General features: G+C 38.9%; 1 protein-coding gene and 1 non-coding gene across 4 annotated transcripts; both read left to right on the top strand.

The window, feature by feature from the left end:
- Positions 1–2115: 2115 nt before the first annotated feature.
- On the top strand, positions 2116–23639 carry LOC105710287 (putative ankyrin repeat domain-containing protein 19). Of its 3 annotated transcripts, XM_064373516.1 has the most exons (10): positions 2116–3131; positions 5115–5229; positions 5392–5565; positions 10088–10194; positions 11287–11424; positions 14293–14348; positions 20829–20859; positions 22357–22398; positions 22909–23061; positions 23563–23639. In XM_064373516.1, the coding sequence occupies exons 1-9, from the start codon at positions 3100–3102 to the stop codon at positions 22946–22948; spliced, it is 735 nt and encodes a 244-aa protein (XP_064229586.1). In that variant the 5' UTR covers positions 2116–3099; the 3' UTR covers positions 22949–23061; positions 23563–23639. The 3 variants fall into 3 exon arrangements, with proteins under 3 accessions (XP_064229586.1, XP_064229584.1, XP_064229585.1); XM_064373514.1 differs by lacking the exons at positions 22909–23061; positions 23563–23639 and having other exon boundaries at positions 22357–22895; XM_064373515.1 differs by lacking the exons at positions 5392–5565; positions 22909–23061; positions 23563–23639 and having other exon boundaries at positions 22357–22895.
- Positions 12802–12908, top strand: LOC135273882 (U6 spliceosomal RNA). Its single transcript, XR_010341671.1, has one exon. It is a non-coding gene; the product is annotated as a U6 spliceosomal RNA (small nuclear RNA).
- Positions 23640–23662: the final 23 nt, after the last annotated feature.

Here is a 23662-nt window from a genome sequence, read left to right as displayed (position 1 = left end):
GGGAGGAGCACTTGAGCCCAGGAAATTGAAGCTGCAGTGAGCCATGATCGCATCACTGCACTCCAGCCTGGGTGACAGAGCAAGACCCTGCCTCAAAAAATAATGATAATAAAATAAAACCTCCTCATAAACCTTTTCTCATGACACTGCAAATTGTACAGTGCAAACCCAGGGCCATCTCAGTGGCTGCAGGGTACCCAGCGCCCGTGACCCGCGCCGTGAGTCAAAGAGGAGAGAACCCTAGGAAGGGAGAGCTGTGCACTCAGCAACCACTCTGGAACCAGCCCTGCCAGCCCGTGCTGGGGGCTCAACCTGCAAATGGTGCAGGGCTGGAGCGGTGGCAACCCGGAGCCTACCTGAGGCACCAGGAGTGAGGCTCCCAGGGCCAGATGCAACCAGGCGCCTAATTCAGGCGATCAGCTCCGCAGCTGCATGAGGGCGGGAACCGGCGCTCAGCCCCATCCCTTAGGCTGCCCAGTGCCCAGCGCCCGGACCCCGCGCTCTGGGCGGGGCCAAGGAAGATGGACCCTAGGCGGTGCACTGGGCGACTCTCAGGCCGTCTGGGGCCAGCCTCTGCCGTGGGTTCAGCTGCAGCTGCCGCCTGCACAGGGCACTCGGCAGCAGAGATGGCGACCTCTGAGCCTGCCTGAGCCCCCAGTGACGCGGACACCAGGGCCGGACGTCCCCCGGCAGCTCATTCGGGCCGTCCACTGCGCAGCTGCAGGAGAGCGGGAGCCAGCCTCAGCCTCGTGCCAGCCCCTGTTCAACGCCCAGCGCCCGCCGTCCCTCACTGTGGGGGCTAGGCCAGCGACCTGACACTAACCACACAGACTCCAGGGCCGGAGCCTCAGTGCTGAAGCCCGGCCAACGCGAAGCCACGTCGGTGGCCGCGGAGTGCCCGTGCCCGCACCTGATCTCCTTTCCGAGGAGATGCTGGCCGAGCGGCAGGGCCAGACAGGCCCTCCTCCTCAGGCCGGGCGGGAGGCACGCCTGCGACCCTGCACCTGCGTTCCTGCACCTGAGATCCTGCACCTGCGACCCTGCACCTGCGTTCTTGCACCTGAGATCCTGCACCTGCGACCCTGCACCTGCGTTCCGGCACCTGCGATCCTGCACCTGAGATCCTGCACCTGCGACCCTGCACCTGCGTTCCTGGGGCCGCCCCGGCGAGCCCAGAAGAACCCGCGAGCCCAGCGGCGTCGCCCAGAGCTGCAACCGCACCTGCCATCGCGCGCCGCCTGCCTGGGAGCGGCTTCCGGGAGCCCAACGGCCCCCGCGGCGCAGGCGCACACCAAACGGCCCCCGCGGCGCAGGCGCGAGCCCGAAGGCTTTGTGAGGCTCACTCGGTCTGAGAGTTCGGAGGCTGCGAGTGTCGCTGCTGAAAGGCTGTGGTGGACCGAGCTGGATCGCGGATTCTGAGCTAGAGCTCAGATTTAGGATCGCGGATTGGGAGTTGGATCGGGGGTTTGGGTTGGATCCGGGGTTTGGGGCGAGGGCTGGGTCTGCGGTGTGGGGGCGGTAACGAGGTGACAGGGAGCTGCCCCGGCTCAGGAGCCAGTGGCTGGGGGTCTGAGAAGTCACCACCATGATGAATAAGTGGTTTCAGTTCCGGCGCCGCAGGGACCAGGATGAGTTCGTGGAGGGTATCCACAAGGCGGCTGCCCAGGGCAAAGTCACTAAGGTGGAGCGCTTCCTGGCACTCAGAAGCGAAGATCTGAATGCCCAGGACTTTCGCTACAGGTAGCCGGAGCTCAGCCCGGGATGGGAGGGAGTCCTCAGGCCTGGCTTCCCCGTAGGCCCTGGGACGGGCCTTGGAGGGCGTCAGGCACCCTCCCAGCGGTGGCTCACGCCTGTAATCCCAGCACTTTGGGAGGCCGAGGCGGGTGGATCACAAGGTCAAGAGATCGAGACCATCCTGGTCGACATGGTGAAACCCCGTCTCTACTAAAAATACAAAAAGTTAGCTGGGCATGGTGGCGCGTGCCTGTAATCCCAGCTACTCAGGAGGCTGAGGCAGGAGAATTGCCTGAACCCAGGAGGCGGAGGTTGCGGTGAGCCGAGACCGCGCCATTGCACTCCAGTCTGGGTATCAAGAGCGAAACTCCGTCCAAAAAAAAAAAAAAAAAAAAAGTCTTGTCTAGACAGTCTTTAAGGCTAAGAATCGTTGTCTCTCTGTAGCTTGGTCCTATGCTCTTCTAAATCCTCTGATATTTACCTCATACAATCAGGTTTCTGTGCTAAAAATCTCCAGTTTTATCAGTCTTAAAGATGCCACTTTCGCAACTCTGCTTGTTTTAACTTAAAATATCAAAGACACCTTCTCCAACTGCTTTCCATCCCTCATAATTCCCTGGCGGGAGCGGTTGGTGAAAAATTTGATTGATTTAACTCACAAAGTTAAGTGTATAAGGAGTGTGGGTTGGAGACCCCACAAGTGCTGAGGCAGAAGCCAGAAGCCTCAGCCTGTTCCCATATAAATAACGAAGAAGAAAATAACCAGAGATATATCTATAGTAGTTATTCATAGGTGATTTTAGTGTATGCCCTTTACCCGTCAACTCCATTATACTAAAATGCTCTTTGGAAATAGAGATACATGCATTTTATTTTTCACAGCACTTATTTTATAAAGAGTCCATAGAATGGATTCTATAAATAAATTCAGTTGAATCCATAGGATGGAATAATATGTGACCTCAATATTGAAGGTGACAATAGATATAGTAGTACGTTGATGTGCAAAGATGTATTCTGTTGTAGCCAGTGATAAAAAAAAAATAGTTTGATTATACATACACACAAACATACTATGGTCTTGTTTTGCCAAAAAATGTTTACAAAGTATCATCAAATTTGGGGTTTCTGATCATTTGCATTATAAGCAGTTTTTTATCCTTTTCCTTATCTGTAATTGCTGCATTGAACATGTACAAAACTTAGAATAAATGTTTATTATTAATGGAATAATCTTTGGGAAGAGAGAAATATGAATCTTGCACAGATAAAAATAATTTCTCACTTTCTATTTTTTAACATTATTATTATTGTGTGTGTTGTTATCTTCTTTAAATTTTTAGCCTCCTCAGAAATAAAAAGGGAATGTTTTTATCCGTGTTTCCAAATGTTATTAGGTATATATTTTATTTTGTACATATATTTTACTTATATGTAGTTTCATTCAATTTATGCAAACAATGATAGATTAATCATTTCATTTTAATTGTATTCTTTAACAATAGCAAATATAATTACTATTGTAAAAATATTGCTTTATAGGAGTTAACTTAAAAATATTGAACTCATCAACTGTATTTATCCATTCTTTTATTTCATTTATTCATCAAACATAACTTGAATACCTGTTATGAAGCAGAGTACCTGTACGTAACATGTTCTATTTCTCAAGACTCTTCCGTTATTAAAAACTTCATGTTTACCTGCCCTTGCGACACAAGCTGAGATATTTAAAATGGGAATATTAGGACATAATCTCATTGAAACTTTGTCTCCCACCTTTCAAACAAAAGCATTTCTGAAGTTAGAAAATAGCAGAAGATAACATTTAACTGCCCTTTCATAAGTTTATCAGTCTTAAATACTAGTATTAATCATTGGGAGGTCTTATTTGCATATGTTTTGTAAAAATAAGTATTGAATAACATGAGCTATACATATTCATTTAAATTATGAGGTTTTTTTTGGCTTCACATTGTTTGAAAATCAAAGAATTAATTTGTTTAAAAAATGTATTATTGTTATTTCAGGGCTCTTTCCCCGTAGTACCTTTAAGAACTAAAATGTATTTAAGTGCCAGTTATATGCCTAGAACTGCCCTAGACCTGCTGAGTATATCATATTCTACTTAGTGTACCCTGTCTCATGGATTGTGTTATATATCATGGATTGTGATATATATCAATATGATAATTTTTTTTTTTTTTTTTTTTTGAGATGGAGTTTCGCTCTTGTTACCCGGGCTGGAGTGCAATGGCGCGATCTCGGCTCATCGCAACCTCCGCCTCCTGGGTTCAGGCAACTCACCTGCCTCAGCCTCCCAAGTAGCTGGGATTACAGGCACGCGCCACCATGCCCAGCTAATTTTTTGTATTTTTAGTAGAGACGGGGTTTCACCATGTTGACCAGGTTGGTTTCGATCTCTTGACCTCGTGATCCACCCGCCTCGGCCTCCCAAAGTGCTGGGATTACAGGCGTGAGCCACCGCGCCCGGCCCATCAATATGATAATTTTTTAAATGCTACCAGTTATAGTTGTAATAAATCATGAATTATAAGTGACATTCCAATGTCATAGGTGTTTAAAATGTGACCTACTCTTTAAGTCATCCTGCAAAGTAGGTATAATTGTATTATTTTACTTAATTAAAATGTTTTTGTTAAGTAGTACTAATAGTGATAATTATAATATCTGGCTGGATGCAGTGGCTCACACCTGTAATCCCAGAACTTTGGGAGGCTGAGGTGGGAGGATCACTTGATGCCAGGAGTTTGAGACCAGCCTGGGCAACAAAGTGAGAATCTTATTCTGCCAAAATTTTTAAATGAATAGCTGGGCATGCTGGTGCACATCTGTAGTCCCAGCTACTCAGGAGGCTGGGGATGGAGGATCACTTGAGCCCAGGAGTTCTAGGCTACAGTGAGGTATGATTACACCATTGCCCTCCAGCCTGGGCAAAAGAGTTTTGTCTCACAAAACAAAAATCTAACAATTATTGAGTTGTTGTAGGAACTATTCTGAATACTTTACCTAGTTTCTCATTTAAGCATCACAATTGTGATAGTTACTATTGTCATCTTTACTTGATTAATGAGGAAGTTGAGGCACAGAAAGGCAAAGCAATAGTTGGTGACAGAGTTTAAATTAGGACTCAAGCCCTAGTTGAACTGAATCCAAAGACTGAGCTTTTTCTATTCAAATAGGCTGCTGATTTCATCAAGGTAGTGAGCAATAAGAGCTAATAAGTATTGTACTTTCTTCAAAAAAATATTTGTTTTGAAAACAGAGGAAAAGCATGCTATTAAATGTTTACAATTGAATGCTTGTATGTTTTGAGATATTGCACTACAATTTCCTAAAAAGTCCTCTTACTCTCACAGAACTCCTCTACATTGGGCCTGTGAACATGGCCATGTGAAAGTGGTCACGCTTCTGCTAAACAGAGGTTGCGAGGTTGACAGCTGTGACGAGCAATGCAGGACGCCTTTGATGCTGGTATATAGTAGCCAACTTTTTCAGCATGACATGGATTTGATTTACATATGTAGAATTAAAGTAAATTTATCTCATTTAAGTGTAACTAGTTGGTGAAACCAGTGGAATGTGTATTTTGAATTCTTAGAACTTACAATTTATTTCTTGATCTAATTTGGACAGGCTGTGATTTGGGGGCATTATACTTGTGCCAGTCTTCTTTTGACGCACAACGCCAATCCAAATCTTCGGGATATATTCCAGCGCACTCCTCTCTTTTATGCTGCGGGGCAGGACAGAACGTCACTGATAGAACTACTGCTTTCCTATCATGTAGATATTGATGCATCGGACCAGGTAGAGATCAATCAACTTTCTTTTCAAAAGATTTCTTTTGACATTGCCATAGGTAAGGGTCAATTTTTCATATTTGGAAGCTCAGGCATTCCCTGAATACAAATGCAAATTAAGTTATTTTGAATTGACTTAATTGTCTAAGACTTTATTTTAAATATAGATCCTTTTAAAGAAGCCTTAAAGGGCACAGGTTTTTAAAATGCCCTTTGGAAAATACTTCTGAATTTGTTAAAGGCAAAACCTTTTCAATTTTTTTCTATGCAGGGTTATGATTTTTTACCTATTTAGTGTAAAACAACACGGGAAAGAAAATATGCCCTGGAAATAAGCTTTATCTTAAAACTCAAACAAAACTAAAGCAACTTACAGTAAATAGACATCTTGCTGCTGCTGCTGATTTTCTAAAAAACTGATGTATTATCTCTCAATGGCAAGGCTTAACAGGGAAAAATGGATAGGGAAAGGGAGAGCAATCAGAAATATTCAAGTCACTTGGAAATTAGGTAATGAGGGAAAAATGCCAAGAAGAGATTTGTTTGTTTGTTTGTTTGTTTGCTTAGTTTGTTGTTCTTCCGGTTTATGTGTTGAGACAAGGTGCTCTTTAGCTTTGGGTCTAATAATTTTTTGTTTGAAAAAGAGAGTGAGTTGAAACTTGCCTAGAGATTAATTTTAGGAGGACTGTGAGGAAACCAGATTGGCAGTGAATACATGGTGACAAAGTGAGAAACACTTCTGTAGAATGTGGAATAAATTATTAACTGACTTATTACCCATCCTGGCAGAAACAGCCACTTAGATGACAGTCTAAAGTCTCCTCTCAAATCTAGAAGGTCTTGGTGGGAAGGTGGGAGATAAGGAGCTCATAAATAGCAAAATCAAGTTGGGTTTTGAGTTTACTTCTCCCTGTTATACCCATACCCAGGAAAATTAACTGGAGTTTTAATAAATGACTCTATCTCTTACTCTTTTCTCTTTTTGGCCACATCTCCAACTGATAAAGGGAATTAGTGATGTGGGTGAGAGATGAGACTGAAGTGATTGTCTGCTGCACTAATTCTCAGAATTGTGCATTATAGTGACCTGAGGAAATTTTGTTAAAAGTCTAAAATTGTAGGCTTTCCACTGAAGATTTTGATGTAATAGATCTAATAAGGCCTGAACGTGTTTAAAAATGTTTTCTTGCAGTTGAGCACAGTGGCATGTTCCTGTAGTCCAAGCTTGAGCATAATAGTTTGAGTCTAGCTTGAGCAACATAGTGAGACTCTTGTCTCCAACAATAATAACAGCAACAAACAAACAAACAAAAAACCTCAAGGTTCGGATACACTTTTGAAATCCTACCATTAATCATTCACTGCCATTCAGAGAGTCTTTAGAAATTTGCTCATGAGTAATCTTTCAATAAGTAGAGGCTGACCCTTTCATGATTTCATGTCCCTTTGTCACCATGCAGGTGATTATGTGTCAACATATGTTCATTACAAGTTGGGTTTTCTCAAGTAGAATAGTAGCAAATCCTAAACATTTTTTTTTCAGTTGAAGATGTATGATGAACTATCTCAGTATATCTGTTAAATTTATAGAGCTTTAGCATAATCAGGATGTCAGTTTTAAACACTGAAATTCATAAAGTTAATAAGAATACAGATAGGAATTCTTTTAATAATTTAGTTTTAGCAGTCCTTGAATAAATTATCCATTGGGTTAACAATCTGGGAAATTTTTATACAAATAGATTTTGAATGAATAAATGTTGGAAAAATTCTGGAAGCAAGTATTAATGAGTCTTTTTAGCAATTTTTATTATTTATGAGGGCCTGGTTCTTTGGTAAAACATATTGTGGGAATTCACTCAGGGCAGTGGCAAAAATATTAAGGAAAAAATATTAGAGAAAGTTATAGAATATAGTCACAAACCTTCTTGGAGGGCCAAGAAATTTGTATAGTTTTAGTAGACGTTTCAGATGAAGGCAGCCTAAATCCCCTTTACTGTTAGTTAATAAGAAAAACAAATGACCAGGCTATGTGGGGGAGTTTATCTGAATAACTTGTTTACTTATGTGGTCTTAAAACTAAACTTTGAGCCAAATGGCCCTCTTGGGGGGAAGTTGACCAGGGAGATTACCCTCTAATGGTGTTTGCTTTGGGCTCAGAACCTGACCTTTAATCTTTCTGTACTTAGAGCTTAACTCGTAGTGTTAACTTAGAGCCTCTGTTATTAAACCTGTACTGAATAAATGGGGAGAGGGTGAACTAGTCAGGGTCGTGTAGCTGTGATCTCTCTCTGTGAGTGGCTCATGACTCCTTAGCTCACTCATTCACTGGAAATTTGTATCTGATTGCATTTATTCATCCATTGCAGCTGGGGTCTGTGGGAGGAGGGACCCTGGCAACATATGATACTAGATAAATAAAATGTTTTACATGCAAATACTTAAATTATACATAACCATTCACTAACACATTCATATCAAATATAAAAACACAAGGGCTATATTCTAATGTGGTACACAGATTTGTTTGTTTGTCTCTATAAATTGAGTCAATATGTAAAATTTAGAAGACTCGTGCAGAAATCTGGACTTCAGGCTTGTCTTAAAAAATCAAATCTGGTGTCCCCTGAGTTTCTATCATGTTTGGTCTGCTGTGCAGAGGTTGCCCCTTTATAGAAGGCATGTAGTCTCCAGTCAGTGACTGTGCCCACCTCAGTTCTTCCCTTACATAGGTAACCTTCCTGAGTCCTTGTTAATATTTGAGTTTACAACTCCTATGTCATAGTATATTTTGATAAAGATGTCAAGGTTTTTAAGTCAGCATGTATTTGCTTACAATAGGTAGTCTATAGATTATATAAATCTGTCAGTTATGGGGTTGAATTTTAGAATTTAGAATTTTTAAAACTCTTTTTCTTTATATATACCACAAATAATCATCAGCCCATAAGAATGCCTGGAAACCTTTTTAGGTTATTCCTGGCTGTAGTTGGATAGTTTATGAATATTACAGACATTACATCTTTCTCCTCAGCAATCTTCCTTAAAAAATGCAAGTGACTTATTGGCTTTTATTATGATAGAAATGATCCATATGGATCAATATGAGAACTTCTACTGATAAGCCATTGTATTTTTATTTCTGATTTATATTTTGCCTAAAATAAAAAATAATTTTAAATAGCCATTTAAATGGAAACCAATAAACATGGATTTTAAAAATAGAATTGCATTGGGGTCCCAGGATTACCATTATAATTGAGAATAGAATTTCTATTTTATATATATATATATATTTTTTGAGGCAGAGTTTCATTCTTGTTGCCCAGGCTGGATTGCAATGGCGCATTCTCAGCTCACCACAACCTCCACCTCCTGGGTTCAAGTGATTCTTCTGTCTCAGCCTTCCAAGTAGCTGGGATTACAGGGGTGTGCCACCATATCCAGCTAATTTTTTGTATTTTTAGTAAAGACAGGGTTTCACCATGTCGGCCAGGATGGTCTCGATCTCTTGACCTCATGATCCACCCGCCTCGGCCTCCCAAAGGAGAATAGAATTTCTTACTGAGATTTAAATAATTATTTTTAAGCTTTTTAAACTTATCCCTCTTACACAGAACATACTGAGCTTTCTAACACTTAAGCTAATAACTTATTCTCTTGTATTAGGAAAAGAAAATGGACTATTTAATAATAAGGAAAATAAGTGCATTTGATGCCAATCTCTCTTAATTCAGAGCTCATTTTCTTATTGACCCATTTGGAGCAGGAGTACCTGACATTGGCATCTGGGATCCTGACACCATGATAGAAATGGATCAAGCAAGTTTGTACCACCCAGAGGAAACCTCCGCCTGTATTGGGAAGCTCTGGCAACTATATTTCTGAAACTGTTTATTACTCAAATGTTAATGTTTGCCACAAAAAGTATTGTCAAATGGGGATTAGGTAAAATTCAAGAGATTTCTTGATTATTGGACATAAAATACAGTTTTGTAATACTTCTCAAGTGGAGATGGTCATGGAGTCTTTCTCTTGGGGTGTAATGCTTCTGGTAAAGCAAATATTCTTTGGAATATAGTTTAAGAAACACTGCTTTAGAGATAATAACTTAGATCATTAATTTATATAAAAAACAAAGTATTTGCTACTATGTCTTAGGTTTTGGGGCTACAGAGACAAAAGACACAGGCCTTGCTCTCAAGAAGCTCTTGATTTCAGTGGGAAGCAACAAAATGATTATAATATGCCATGCTAAGTGCTATGATAGTGCAAGGATTCTTGGGACCGGTTAAAATGTTCAAAGTGAGTTTTGGCGATAACCACCATTAATGCAGGGAGGCAGAGGAAGGGTGTTTGCAAGACAAAGAACAGCACATCAGAAAGCACAGAGGAGTGAGAAGGAAGGGGCTGCTTTTCATTTACTTCTTTTCTGTGTTGTATGTTGAAGTCCAAAGCGTCGTAGAGAAGATTTTCAGTTCAGTTAAACGTAATTTTGTGAATTATTATTTTTTTCTGCTCTTTTATAGGAAGGAATGACACCACTTCTTAATGCTATATGTTGGAAGATTCAGAAAGCGATGATATGTTTGTTAAAAAACCATGCAAATATAAATGTGGTTGACAACAGCGGACGGTACAGTAATTATTCTTCTCCTTTTTTTTTTTTTTAATAAAAACCTCAGTGTTCTAGAGTGTTAACAGTCACTCAAGTCAGACGTATTAATAAGAAGATTAACATAATTATTGGCATATAGTTAAAAATATCAATACAATCAGGTAGAAAAGCTAATATTTGGATTGAGCAACATAGAGAACAGTATGTAGTAGAATTCATCTTCTCTTATAGAGTGTTTGTTATTTATAATATGATGTTTTTGGTCCTGTAATCTTATATTGGCTAAATGATTTTATATTGGTTATATTATTATTATTATTATTATTATTATTATTATTTTTGAGAGAGAGAGAATCTCACTCTGTTGCCAGGCTGGAGTGCAGTGGTGCAATCTCGGCTCACTGCAACCTCCACCTCCTGGGTTTAAGCGATTCTCCTGCCTCAGCCTCCCAAGTAGCTGGGAATGCAGGTGTGGGCCACCATGCCCAGCCAATTTTTGTATTTTTAGTAGAGACGGGGTTTCACCATGTTGGCAAGGATGGTCTCAATCTCTTGACCTCGTGATCCACCCACCTCGGCTTCCCAAAGTGTTGGGTTTACAGGCATAAGCCACTGTACATGGACAGTTTTATTAATTTTTAAAGTATGGACTTTTAGTTTATGACTACTAGTATTGCCATTATTGTTGTTGTTGTTGTTGTTTTCAGCCTGCAGATAGCTCTTCTCTGACCCCTAGCTGATTTAAATTACAGTGTATCACACTGGAAAAGCAATGTGGAAATCTTTATTTCAATCTTTGCCTACTTTAGATAAGTGACCTCAGCACAGTTTCTTAGCCATCAAAGGACTATATGTTAGCAACTTGTATTATGTCATACCCCAATGGGACAAGAGGCTTTCTTGTTGTCTCTTTCTTTTAGCCTTGGTGATAATTTACAAAGATGAACACTTGAGCACCCAGGATGGGCTTATTGACATAAACTAGTCCATGTAAATGATTATTACAGCTACACTGACAGGACAGATATTATATTGGTAAATTGTATTGAACTAGCTGTTTAAAAATGTCTTTATTAAAGTTCTTGAGTGGTTATTTCTTTGTTATTTCAGAACAGTCCTCATGGTTGCTGCAAAGCATGGCACACCAGATATGGTCAAAATCCTACTTAAGCATAATGTTAAGCTCTTTGCTGAAGATATTTTTGGGAAAGATGCAGAAGATTATGCTATTTCTCGTGGTTCAACAAAGTAAGTGTTTATATTAAAAGGCCAGTTAATACTAAATTGAAGTTTAAAATAATTGCAATTATTGCATCTTATACATTAGGTGAGAGTTCATAGTTTGGTTCAGATAGATTGAAATAGCAATGAGTTAGACTACTTTTTATCCAGAAATCAAGCAGAAGGCTAGATTAGTTGGAAGTAGAGAGTAAGAATTTTTTCAGGACTTTTAAGACTTTTATCCTTAGGGATCTCAAAGTTTTTCATTTTATTCTAAGTATAATCCCCATTCATTGGATAAAAACAGAGCCACATCTTTGACTTCTTTTCTTTTCCTTTTTTTTTTTTTTTTTTTTGGTAGAGATAAGGTTTCACTATGTTGCCCAGGCTGATCTTGAACTCCTGAGCTCAAGTAATCCTCCTGCCTTGGGCTCTTAAAGTGTTAGCCACCATGCCTTGCCTGCCTTTTTAAATTAATTATTAGGTCTTGAAATGTTCCGTTTAGCAGAAAATCTTGTATTGCCCCCTGGGGCTATCATCTGTGTCTTCATTCTTTGAATTTTCCAAGGAGCTAAGGGGTTTCCTAAGTCCAAGGAAGGCAATCTTTCTTTACAAGTCAGAAGGGGGAAAAGGCCGCTGTAATCATGCTGTTGTTTCCATGGATTTACTTACTGTATTGTGGCCATTGTAACTCATCCTGCAATCTGATAATGATTGACCTTTGCCACCAGGATGCCTGCATTGATTCAGATCCCTCAGTTTTCATGGTGATTCATGCATAGTGCTCAAAGCTATGGTGTTTATTAGTTTATGTACTTATGATCAGCCATTGTTCCCAGCACCCTCCTCTGGCAGCTAGGCCTCCTAGCTTTACCCACACAAATATTGAGTAAATTGATGCTCCCCCTACACTAAAAACCTTATTTGGAGCCCACCTGTTATCTGGGCTTAGCATAGGCCTTCATGGTAAGTTGTTCTTTGAGACCCTCGTTTGTCTTTTCTCTAATAAATATTAGTGGGGTTGTTCTCAACAGTCAGAGATGTTAAAATAATTTTGCAGAAAGAGAACAGAGTTCCCTTTCCCTTTTGCAATCAGATCTGTACCTTAAGGCTTTTTTACATTGTGTGCAGCAGCTTTGGTTAGATAGCAGAAGGTTCCATCTTATCTTTCCACAGAGTAGTGGGAACCAACTAGCAATTGGCCCCACAAGTAATGTGTCTCTATAATAATGAAAATCTCCCAGGCTACTTGCATCTCTTCCTCAAGTTTTAAATATATTTTAAAATTCTACCTCACAGGAAGCCATTCAATACAATTATCTGAATCTAAAGTAAGTGGGTTGGATTTAACAGAGCTAAGCCTCATCCATGACTCATGAGTATCCATGTATCAAACAGGGCTTGGTACTTATTTCAGCAGCACATATTTTAAAATTGGATCAATACAGAGCAGATAAGCATGGCTGCTGCCCAGGGATGGCATGAAAATTCTTAAAGCATTCCACATTTTGCATAGTCTCTGAAAGGTCGTTTGACTATTTTTTGACTAGCTACAAGGAAGCAGTGTGAGTCAAACCAAAACAGGAGAGACACAGTATTGAAATTGTGATTATCACTATAAAACTATTGATGTTTGGTGATCTATGAAATGAAAGCAGAGCTGAGTAATAATGGGATGTTACATGTTGTTAGTACATGTTTTGGAAATGTACTTGGAAAACTTTCAGTTCTATGAAGGAGATCATGGAACTGAAAATCAATAAAAGTGGGGTTTTGTCTTGTATGTTAGTTGGAGAGGACCATGGAGATCCAGCATCCTAGCACAGATCAGCTGGCTCAGAGTTTGAGGAGGTAAAGAAGGAGTGATAGTAGTGCAAGCTAGGTTTTGACATCTATTAGTTTTCTGCCCTTGGTGTGATTGATGAGCTCGGTGTTGGGGGACAACAAGGTAATCTGTTTTAATTATATATATATATATATATATATATATATATATATACACACACACACATACACATATATATATAAATTTAGTTATAATTATGAATTAATTAAATGCCCTGAATTACAAGCCACAGTGAATACAGCTAATAACCAAAATTAGCACTTAATAACATTTTCCAAAAACTGAAACGTTTGAATATTCAACCCTATGGAAAAACACACATCAAGCTTTATTTGGGATTCTAAAATAGTTTGAGCAATAAAGTTCAAGAATAAATTATTCCAGTGCTTTACTGTTTCTCTGAACTTTTAAACATGTAATCTCATTACATCTTCCTAACAACCTAGTGAAGTAAGGTAGCAAAATCCTTATTTTTTAGAAGAAATCATGGAGCTCTTGTTACCCAGGCTGGAGTGCAATGGTGCCATCTCGGCTCACCGCAACCTCCGTCTCCTGGGTTCAGGCAATTCTCCTGCCTCAGCCTCCTGAGCAGCTGGGATTACAGGCATGTGCCACCATGCCCAGCTAATTTTTTGTATTTTTAGTAGAGACAGGGTTTCACCATGTTGACCAGGATGGTCTCGATCTCTTGACCTAGTGATCCACCCGCCTCGGCCTCCCAAAGTGCTGGGATTACAGGCGTGAGCCACCGCGCCCGGCCCAAAATACCTCTTAATTACAGAGCAAGGACTTATCCTGAGTGCAGGACACTTTGCACTATGTCCAGCTGACTATAGTTGATTTACTGAGCTATGCTTCCTCCATTTATGAGTACTTCACCTTTATTTTTTTTAATTAGAATCTTAATAATTGTTTTAAATATTTATAGTGTGTGGGATATTAAAATTCTGATATTAGCTGTGATATTGCCTAAAATGGAATTTGTTTGGTAAATATGTTTTATTTATCTATTAAAATCACAATTTGATTTATTACTTTTCTATACATAGAATTCTACACAAAATTAAGGAATGTAAAAAGGAGATACTTGCAAATCACAACCCAGGTAAGACTTCTGATAGTGAATTTTTCATTTTTCTTGGTGGTCCTATTCTTAATAAAAATAAAAAGATCAGATGTAAGATTAAAGTAGTTTTTATCTAAAAAGACCAGTTTAAAAATATGTGTAAATTGCATGTGAATATATGTATATACATACATGTAAATTAATTTTTTAAATTTAACTTCGTTAACTTGGAATTATGATATATTTAAGAAGGTAGTTGTAGCTAATTTATAATCTCAAACATTATTGTCTGAAAAATATCATTCACTTAATTACAATCCCTAAAATCCTATCTAATATTTTTTCATAAATAAGAAAAAGATTTTTATATTAGAATGTTGTATGTTTCCTCTACAGTCACATAATAACAAATTGGACTCGTTATACAAATGGCTCTTCTATTTTGTTTTTATAATAAATTGTTTGTATTTAGTAAATAAGTAATTTATAATAGATTGTATTTAGTAAAACAAATAATTACAGTTGACCATGAATAATGTGGGGGTTAGGGACTCTGATCCCTGTGCAGTTGAAAATCTGAGTATAACTTTTGATTCCCCCAATTTAGCTACTGATAGCCCATCATTGGCCGGAAGCCTTCCTGATAACATAAACAGTTGATCAGCTATTTTGTTAGGCTGCATTGTTATATACTGTGTCCTTACAATAAAGTAAGCTAGAGAAATGAAGCCATTAGAAAGAAAATTATCAGAAAAAATATGTTGACTTTTCATAAAGCATAAGTAGATCCTGACAAAGGTCTTCATCTTCATCATCCTCAGGTTGATTAGGCTGAGGATGAAGAGGAGAGGTAGCCCTTGCTGTCTCTGGGTTGCAGAGGCAGAAGAAAATCTGCAATAAGTGAAGCCCTGCAGTTCAAACCCTTGCTGTTTGAGGGTGAACTGTATTACATATTGATTTGTGTCACTAAGAAAGTAACCATCTTTAGAACCAGGAACTCAGCAATCCCTTTGTGGTACCATAAATAAATGGCAATAAGAACTGTAAAACTGAACCAGCATGCACCCATACAAATAGCAGATTATTTTTTGAAGATAGCTACTGAGCACAGAAGACGGAAAAACAATTTCTTCATGAGAAGCACAAGTTGTGTTACAGATTCTTACACAATTATTATAAAATAATAACTGTGCCTGCACAACTATTATAAAATGGAATTAAGCCCAGTTGAGTTGCAGAAAATTGACCACCTTTCATTTTTTTTTCTAGAAATATTTATATTGTAGAACATATCATGATTCATCAAGACTCTATTTTTTATTCTGGTTAAAATAGGATTGCTGCTTATTTCACATTATTTTCTGACATCACTGTTTTATTCATTCCTTTTATGACTTTATTCAATTAGATGATAGATATAGAAATACAAGAATCTCCAAGTCAAACATAAAGAAAAAAAGAAAAGAAAAACAGATTAGGGAATGTTATTCTGTGAAATAACCATATGATTACAGCCACATATATCATATCAACTTAATAAAAATCTCATATGATGCATTTGTCTCAAGGGTTCCCAAGACCACCCCCAGGTTTGGTGGTTCACAGGACTCAGCAAATAATCATACTCAGATCTGTAATTTATTACAATGAAAGGGTACGAGCAAAATTAGTAGAGGGGAAAGGTGCATGTGGTCAAATCTGGAGGAAACCAGGCACAAGCCTCCAGGAGTTCTCTCCTGTGGAGTTCTAGGGATCTGCTTAATTCCCCCAGCCTCATGTCCTGACAACACATGAGCAGTGATATCTACCAGTATCAGAGTCTCATTGGAGACTAAGTACCCAAGTTTTTTAATGGAGGTTGCTCTCCCTCACATGTACCCAGTTCCAGACTCCCAGAAGGAAAGCAGCTGTTCAGAGTAACTACACAGTCTATAAACACTTTAGACACGGTGAGCCACTCTTCTATGGGAATGGTGGAAACCCTCCCAATTGTCATTTCCTAAATGCCAGCCAAGGGCCAGCTTTGTATGCAGGCCTTTTCAAGGCTGGCAGTCTCTTGCCTGCTATATGAATTTTTTCCTGCACAACAGTTACAGCCCCAACTTAATTTTTGGTGTTGTTTAAAAATTTCATTTTAATAACAAATAATATTATAAGATAAGGTAATTTGGTACTAGTTTCTGTCATATGATCCATGTTAAGTTGCAATGCTGGTTACTTTTTTGACACTTAATGACTAACAGCTATTTGTATGTAAGTTACCATAGCAGCATTAGGTAATTATTATCTGCCCTTATCTCATTAACCTTTCAGTAAAATTGTTAAATTAAATATGCATAATAATTTCTGAGTTAAAATTAGAATAAAAATTGTCTTTTATTTTGATTACGTGAATAATCTAGTTTTCATATTGTTCTAAATCCCTGTTTACAATCATTAAGATAAAATATTCAATCATTTTATCAATATTTTCTTGCTAAGCATGCAATTAATTTGTTTTATATACTTCAGTTTGAGAAATAATGCCCACATGCTGTTACTTTTGATCTTCAATAATCTCTGATCTTTAGGGTCACTGTATATTGCTTAACTATATCACAATAACGGGTTCAGTGAATATCTTGTGTTTTATTTTTTGTTCTGGAGATCCTGGGATGCATAGACAGTAAATAGCTTTTTTTCTTATTTTATTTTATTTATTTATTTTTATTTGAGACAGAATCTCACTCTGTTGCCCAGGCTGGAGTGCAGTGGCACAATCTCAGCTCACTGCAACCTTTGCCTCCTGAGTTCAAATGATTCTCCTGCCTCAGCCTCTCGAGTAGCTGGATTACAGGCACCTGTCACCACACCCAGCTAATTTTTGTATTTTTAGTAGAGATAAGTTTTCACCGTGTTGGTCAGTCTGGTCTCAAACTCCTGACCTCAGGTGATCCACCCACCTTGGCCTCCCAAAGTGCTGGGATTACAGGTGTGAGCCACCATGCCCAGCCATGAATATCTTTTATAAATCAATAACTTTATTTCTTAGAGCAGTTTTAGGTTCACAGCAAAATTGAGAGGGAGGTACAGAGATTTCTCATGTGTTACATGCCTCCCACACATGTAGCCTCCCCCATTATTAGTGTTTTCCACCAGAGTGGTACATTTGTTACAACTGACGGACCCACATTGACACATTATAATCACTCAAAGTGCATAGTTTACATCAGGCTTCACTCTTGATGCGGTACATTCTGTGAATTTGAACAAATGTATAATGACATGTATCTGTTATTGTAATATTATCAACAGAACAGTTTCACTGCCCTAAAAATTCTCTATACTATGCCTGTTCATCTCTCCCTGTCTCTGTAGCAACTCCTGGCAACCACTGATCTTTACTCTGTCTGCATAGTTTTACTTTTTTCAGAAGAGTCATATAGTTGGAATAATACAATGGTTATCTTTTTGAAGTTAAAAAATTAAAGTTCCATTGTAATTGAATGTAGCCATTTAAGATGTTCTTTGTCCTTGCTTTTGCTTTTGTTTTTTATCATTGTAAGATCTGATGACATATGCTTTACATACTTAGGAAACATGCTTTGTATAGATATTTGCCACATAATGAAAAGGGTTGAGGAAAATGACACCATGCAGTACCACCCAGCACAAACTGGAGCATCTTGCTCTATGAGGTGGTTCCAGATAGACTCTCTAGCAATGGAAGGGGACAAGTTCAAAAGGTTGTACTTTATAAAACTGGAATCACAAAGTCTTTCACACTTAACCTTCAGCTGGAAATAAGACCAGACAGTGAATGCTATAGGTAAATACTTATGGTCCTCACTGATCCTCTTCCTTTCAGGCATGAGTTTGACAACAGTGTGTATTATGATGACATGACTCACAACTAGATTCTTTGTCATGAGGGATGGCAAGGGAGTCACACTGTTTTGATTTATGTGAGGTGAAAAGATTATTTTTCTCCTACTGGAAAGAGGGGCAAGCATTGACACATTCTGGTAGCAAGAGGGCATTGATAGTTTTTTTCTATATATTTTTCACATCAAGTAATACCGCCTGGCAGCCTGCCACACCTCCCCAGTGTTTCTTAAGCTTCTCTCTGAATGTGAGGTGTGGTTCTGAGTGAATAAGCTATTAAAGGAGTGACCCTTCAGTGGTTCTTTCTGTGGGAGGTAAAATGGCAGGTTAATTTGGGCCTTGTTAAACATAGGGCAGAGCACAAAGCTACAACTAAGTAGATCACGCAGCACCTTCCCCAAAGAGTATTAGCCAGAGTTACACATTGATCTCTTTGAGCTGTTCTCCACTGGCGGCTGGAAAGTCTTTGCAAGGATACCTGTTTCTGGCCTGATTCCTGTGTTTTGCTGGCTTCTGGTGACAGGTTGTTTTATCCTAAACTGAACAGTTTTAACTGAAGAGCTATAGAGGCTGTGTTATGTTCAACAGAATAAGTGCAGTAGCTCCCCCAGAACTGTGGGAGATACATTTCAAGACCCCCAGTGAATGCCTGAAACCACAAATAGTACTGAATCACACACTGTTTTTTCCTATATATACATGTCTATGATAAAGTTTAATTTATGAATTAGGTGCAGTAAAAAATTAACAGCAATAATAATAAAATATAAAATTATAATAATATGCCGTAATACAAATTATTTGAATGTGGTATCTTAAAATATATTGTATAGTTCTCACCATTTTTCTTGTGATGATGTGAAGTGATACAATGCCTATGTAATGAGGTGAAGTGAGGTGAGTAACGTAGTCCTTGTAATGCAGTGTTAGGCCACTATTCACCCCCTGACTCTAAGTCAGAAAAGAAGATCACCAGCTTTGAGTGATCCTAGATCTTCAGGCCTTAATGATGTTGATGGCTGGGTGCAGGAGGGGACCCAGTTGATGACTAGTGGGTGGGTAGCATATGCAGTGTGGATGCACTGCAGGACGGTTCACATCCTGGGCTGGATAGAGGGGGATAGCTCAAGGTTTCATTGCACTTCTCAGATTGGCACATTAAAACTTATGACTTGTTTATTTCAGGAGTTTTCAATATAATATTTTTGGAATACACTTGACTATTAGTAGCTGTAACCACAGAAATCAATCTGCAGACATAAAATCTGTTTGGTCTTTTACTCATTTCTTGGTGTACAATTATTAAAATTTTTAGAATTTCCAAAGTGATGTATGTTTGTCTGCTAATGATTGATGGCTGGAAGTCCCTAGGCAGCTTCAGGATGGGACTGATCACCAGAAAAAACAAGAAATCTCCTGGCTTACTCTGCAAACTCTGGGGAAGAGAGAAGGACTGAAGGTTGTCAGTCACCAATGACCAGTGATTTATTTAATCAGTGATGCCTAGGTAATGAAGCTTTCATAAAGACCCAAAGGGACTGAGTGTGGAGAGCTTCCAGATGGCTGAATACATAGAGTTTCCTGGAGGGTGGTGTGCCCTTGGAGGGCATGGAATCTTCATGCTACCTCTCCCACACTTGGCATTATGCCTCTCTTCTGTACCTTTTGTAATTTCATTCATAGTAAGCTGGTAAGTGTGTTTCTCTGGGTACTTCAAGCCACTCTAGCAATTCAATTTAACCCAAAAAGGAAGTCCTGGGAACCCCAATTTGAAGCCAGTTGGTCAGAAGTTCTGGAGTTTCTGACTTAGGACTGATGTAGGGAAGCAGTCTCATGGGACTGAGCCCTTTAGCTGTGGAATCTGATGTTATCTGCTGATAGAGTGTTAGAATTGAATTAGAGGACATTCAGCTTATGTCATCTGCAGAAATGATTGCTTGCTTGTTGGTGGGGAAAACCTCTCCACACGTTTGGCAACAGGAGCCTTCTTTGTTGGTTACTGTCGCGGTGGCATGAGAGCAGAGAAAAACAAGTCCAGTATGTCTTTCTGCACATATAGTGAATAAGGGGTTCTGCTGTATACTCTGTTTTAACTGCCCCTCATATTTAAGTCCAGAAATCATGCTCTTTGACACTGTTCACTCATCACACCTGTTCTGCTAACAATATCATTTTTAGTCAATCTCATAGGTTTGGCTGGGATGACTTATATACTGTAGTTCACTTGTAGATATCAAATTTTGATAAATTTATTCTTTGCAGTTAATAAATATAAAGTAAGGGAAGTAAGAGTTCTTACTGCATTAATTACCTACCAACAGGTATAATTAATGCTATTTCTAATAAAGTCTCAGTATACTCCCAAAGGAATGCTTGTAACAAAGTGTCAGTCCTATAATTAAAAAAATAATAATAACAAAACAAAAAAGTGGTCTAAAGCATTCACAGAAGTGTGCACCATTTTTTTAAATGAAGGCAGAGTCTTGCTGTATTTTCCAAGCTGATCTCAAAATTCTGGGTTCCACAAGTGATTCTCCTGCCTCAGCCTCCCAAGTAGTTGGGATTACAGGCATGCATCACTATGCATTCTTATGCTTTTCATATTCTATACATTTACTATTGATTTAAAATGCATTTTACCTTTTTCTTTAATAGATGCCAGAAGTACTGATGAATCTGCAGTCAGGTAGGATTTTACAGATTTACAAAATTATGTTAACTAAGAAAATATAAATGGAAGAAATATCTGTTGAGTATTGTATTCTGGGCTAGAACCCTGTTATGTGCTATGCATTTATCATCTCATAAAGCCATCACAACATCTGTGTTCCTATAACTTACTGTTTATTAAATAGGTAACTATGGATTAAAGTGGTTGATTAATTGGCTCATGATCCCATAGTTAACAAAGTAGCTGACCCATAGTTTGACTGTCTGCCTGCCTGGCTTCCAAATCCCTTCTCTTGCTCCTCAGCATAGATTGATAGAGATACGTGCAACACTTGGATCAAAGTATAGGTCTGAATCAGATTAATTTAGACATAACAAAAATAGGATAATAAATTAACCAATTAATTTAGATGTAAGAAATCTAGTTATATGTTAACTATCATTTAAGGTTATTGTTAGAATGTGGTTAGTCTAAAAGTTTATCCTAATAAATTTGACAATTTCAGTGGTAACCAGTATTTAATTTTTACCATCAAAGGCTTTAGTGCCAATCTTACTTAGCTTTGGCCATAGGACTGTAAGTTTTACAAAATCAAGTTTAGGCAAGTTTTAGCGAGAAATTATTTGGCTTCCCAGTTCAGTTTTCCCTTTAGGCTAGTATTTCTGCCTACTTCCATAATACTCTATTTATTTAGTCTTGTTTCTTATTCCATGACTTTCCTATCATCTTGTCTTGATTTATTAAAACTGTCTTTTCTGCTTTTCTTGTTGTTTCTTTTGCTCTGTTATTTTATCGAATTCTGCTGGCTATGTACTCTCAGTTTTCCTATAGATAGACTCAAAAGCACATAGAATTATAGAATTTTAGGAATCGTAGGACTAATTAAAATAGCCTCTAGTACTTTAACCTGTGTTGAACATGCTGGTGAAAGATTCTCTAGATAGAGAATCTGAGACTCAGAGAGATTAGGATGCTTTTTTTAGACACAGGAAGTGGCAATAATGAAACATGAACTCATTTTAAATCCCAGTACTCTTCCTTCCTTTTTTATCCTATTCATGTGTGTTTTAATAGTACAAAGAGTGAGTGAATCTGGTGCACCCAGTGGATAGAATGTGAATGGAATTAGCTTGTGAACCCAATGGAAGTGGATAAGAATGGAATGAGCAGAAGAAGGCCATGTTTGAAGAGAAACTACACTGGATTGGATAGGAGTATGGACTCTTCAATAAGAGATCAGAATGTTGGGATTTCTGACAAGTTTGATAAAGATAAATTATAAAGATGAAAGACACAAGATGTTGGGAATTATCTACAAAGGCACATTTAAATAGAGGGTTCAAGGGAGTTCTAAATAGGTTGCTTCTCATTTGTTTTTTGTTTTTTATCAAGAACTGACAAACTTGAAGATTTTCATTGAAAAATGCTAAAACATATTGAGACACTGGGAGAAGTGTTTACAGCAGATAGAAATGTGGTATTATCTACTTTCTTTTTTTTATTCTGTTTTAGGTTTTGGGGTACATATGAAGAACAAGCAAGATCGTTGCATAGGTACACACATGGCAGTGTGATTTGCTGCTTTCCTCCCCATCACCTATATCCGGTATTTCCCCCCATACTATCTCTCCCCAACTCCCCACCCTCTGCTGTCCCTCCCCTATTTCCCTCCAACAGACCCCAGTGTGTGATGCTCCCCTCCGTGTGTCCATGTGTTCCCATTGTTCAACACCCACCTATGAGTGAGAACATGCGGTGTTTGATTTTCTCTTCTTGTGTCAGTTTGCTGAGAATGACGGTTTCCAGGTTCATCCATGTCCCTACAAAGGATGTGAATTCATCGTTTTTGATGGCTGCATAGTATTCCATGGTGTATATGTGCCACATTTTCCCTGTCCAGTCTATCATCGATGGGCATTTGGGTTGGTTCCAGGTCTTTGCTATTGTAAACGGTGCTGCAGTGAACATTCGTGTGCATGCGTCCTTATAGTAGAACGATTTATAATCCTTTGGATATATACCCAGTAATGGGATTGCTGGGTCAAATGGAATTTCTATTTCTAGGTCCTTGAGGAATTGCCACACTGTCTTCCACAATGGTTGAACTAATTTACACTCCCGCCAACAGTGTAAAAGTGTTCCTATTTCTCCACATCCTCTCCAGCATCTGTTGTCTCCAGATTTGTTAATGATCGCCATTCTAACTGGCATGAGATGGTATCTCAATGTAGTTTTGATTTGCATTTCTTTAATGACCAGTGATGATGAGCATTTTTTCATGTTTGTTGGCCTCATGTTTGTCTTGTTCTGTAAAGTGTCTGTTCATATCCTTCACCCACTTTTGAATGGGCTTGTTTGTTTTTTTCTTGTAAATCTGGTGTTGCTTGGGTATTATCTACTTTCATCCTGAGTTACAGAGGGGTGGTTTCACACCCTGGAGTGCTAAGGGGCTGAAGATTGCTGAACTATATAGATTCATTCCCTAGGGCATGTGTCTCCTGAATTCTGCCTCTTTTCCCAATTCACTGATGTCCTTCCCATGTCTGTGTAAGCTGGGTCAGGGGCATGACTGGCTGGCAAATCAGTCATGGAGTTCAGTTGAGTAGTTGACAGTGTGTCTATGCTGGGGGCTGGTATTGGAGACTCCAGTTAGCTTGTTTTTCAGGAGCAGGGATAGAGAGGGTTTCTACTTTTGATCATTTGACGTCATCCTTTCAGGAATCTTGTTTTCATAGACTGAAGATCAAAAGATTGGAGACTTCTGTGGAGCCCTGCAGAAATAAAATCTGGAAGTGAGAACCCATGGGAAGAAAGGTAT

The sequence above is a fragment of the Aotus nancymaae genome, unplaced genomic scaffold (assembly GCF_030222135.1).
Source record: "Aotus nancymaae isolate 86718 unplaced genomic scaffold, 86718_ANA_hifiasm-v0.15.2.pri h1tg000009l, whole genome shotgun sequence".
In the NCBI taxonomy this organism is placed as follows: Eukaryota; Metazoa; Chordata; class Mammalia; order Primates; family Aotidae; genus Aotus; species Aotus nancymaae.
This window is presented reverse-complemented; position numbering and strand designations above follow the sequence as displayed.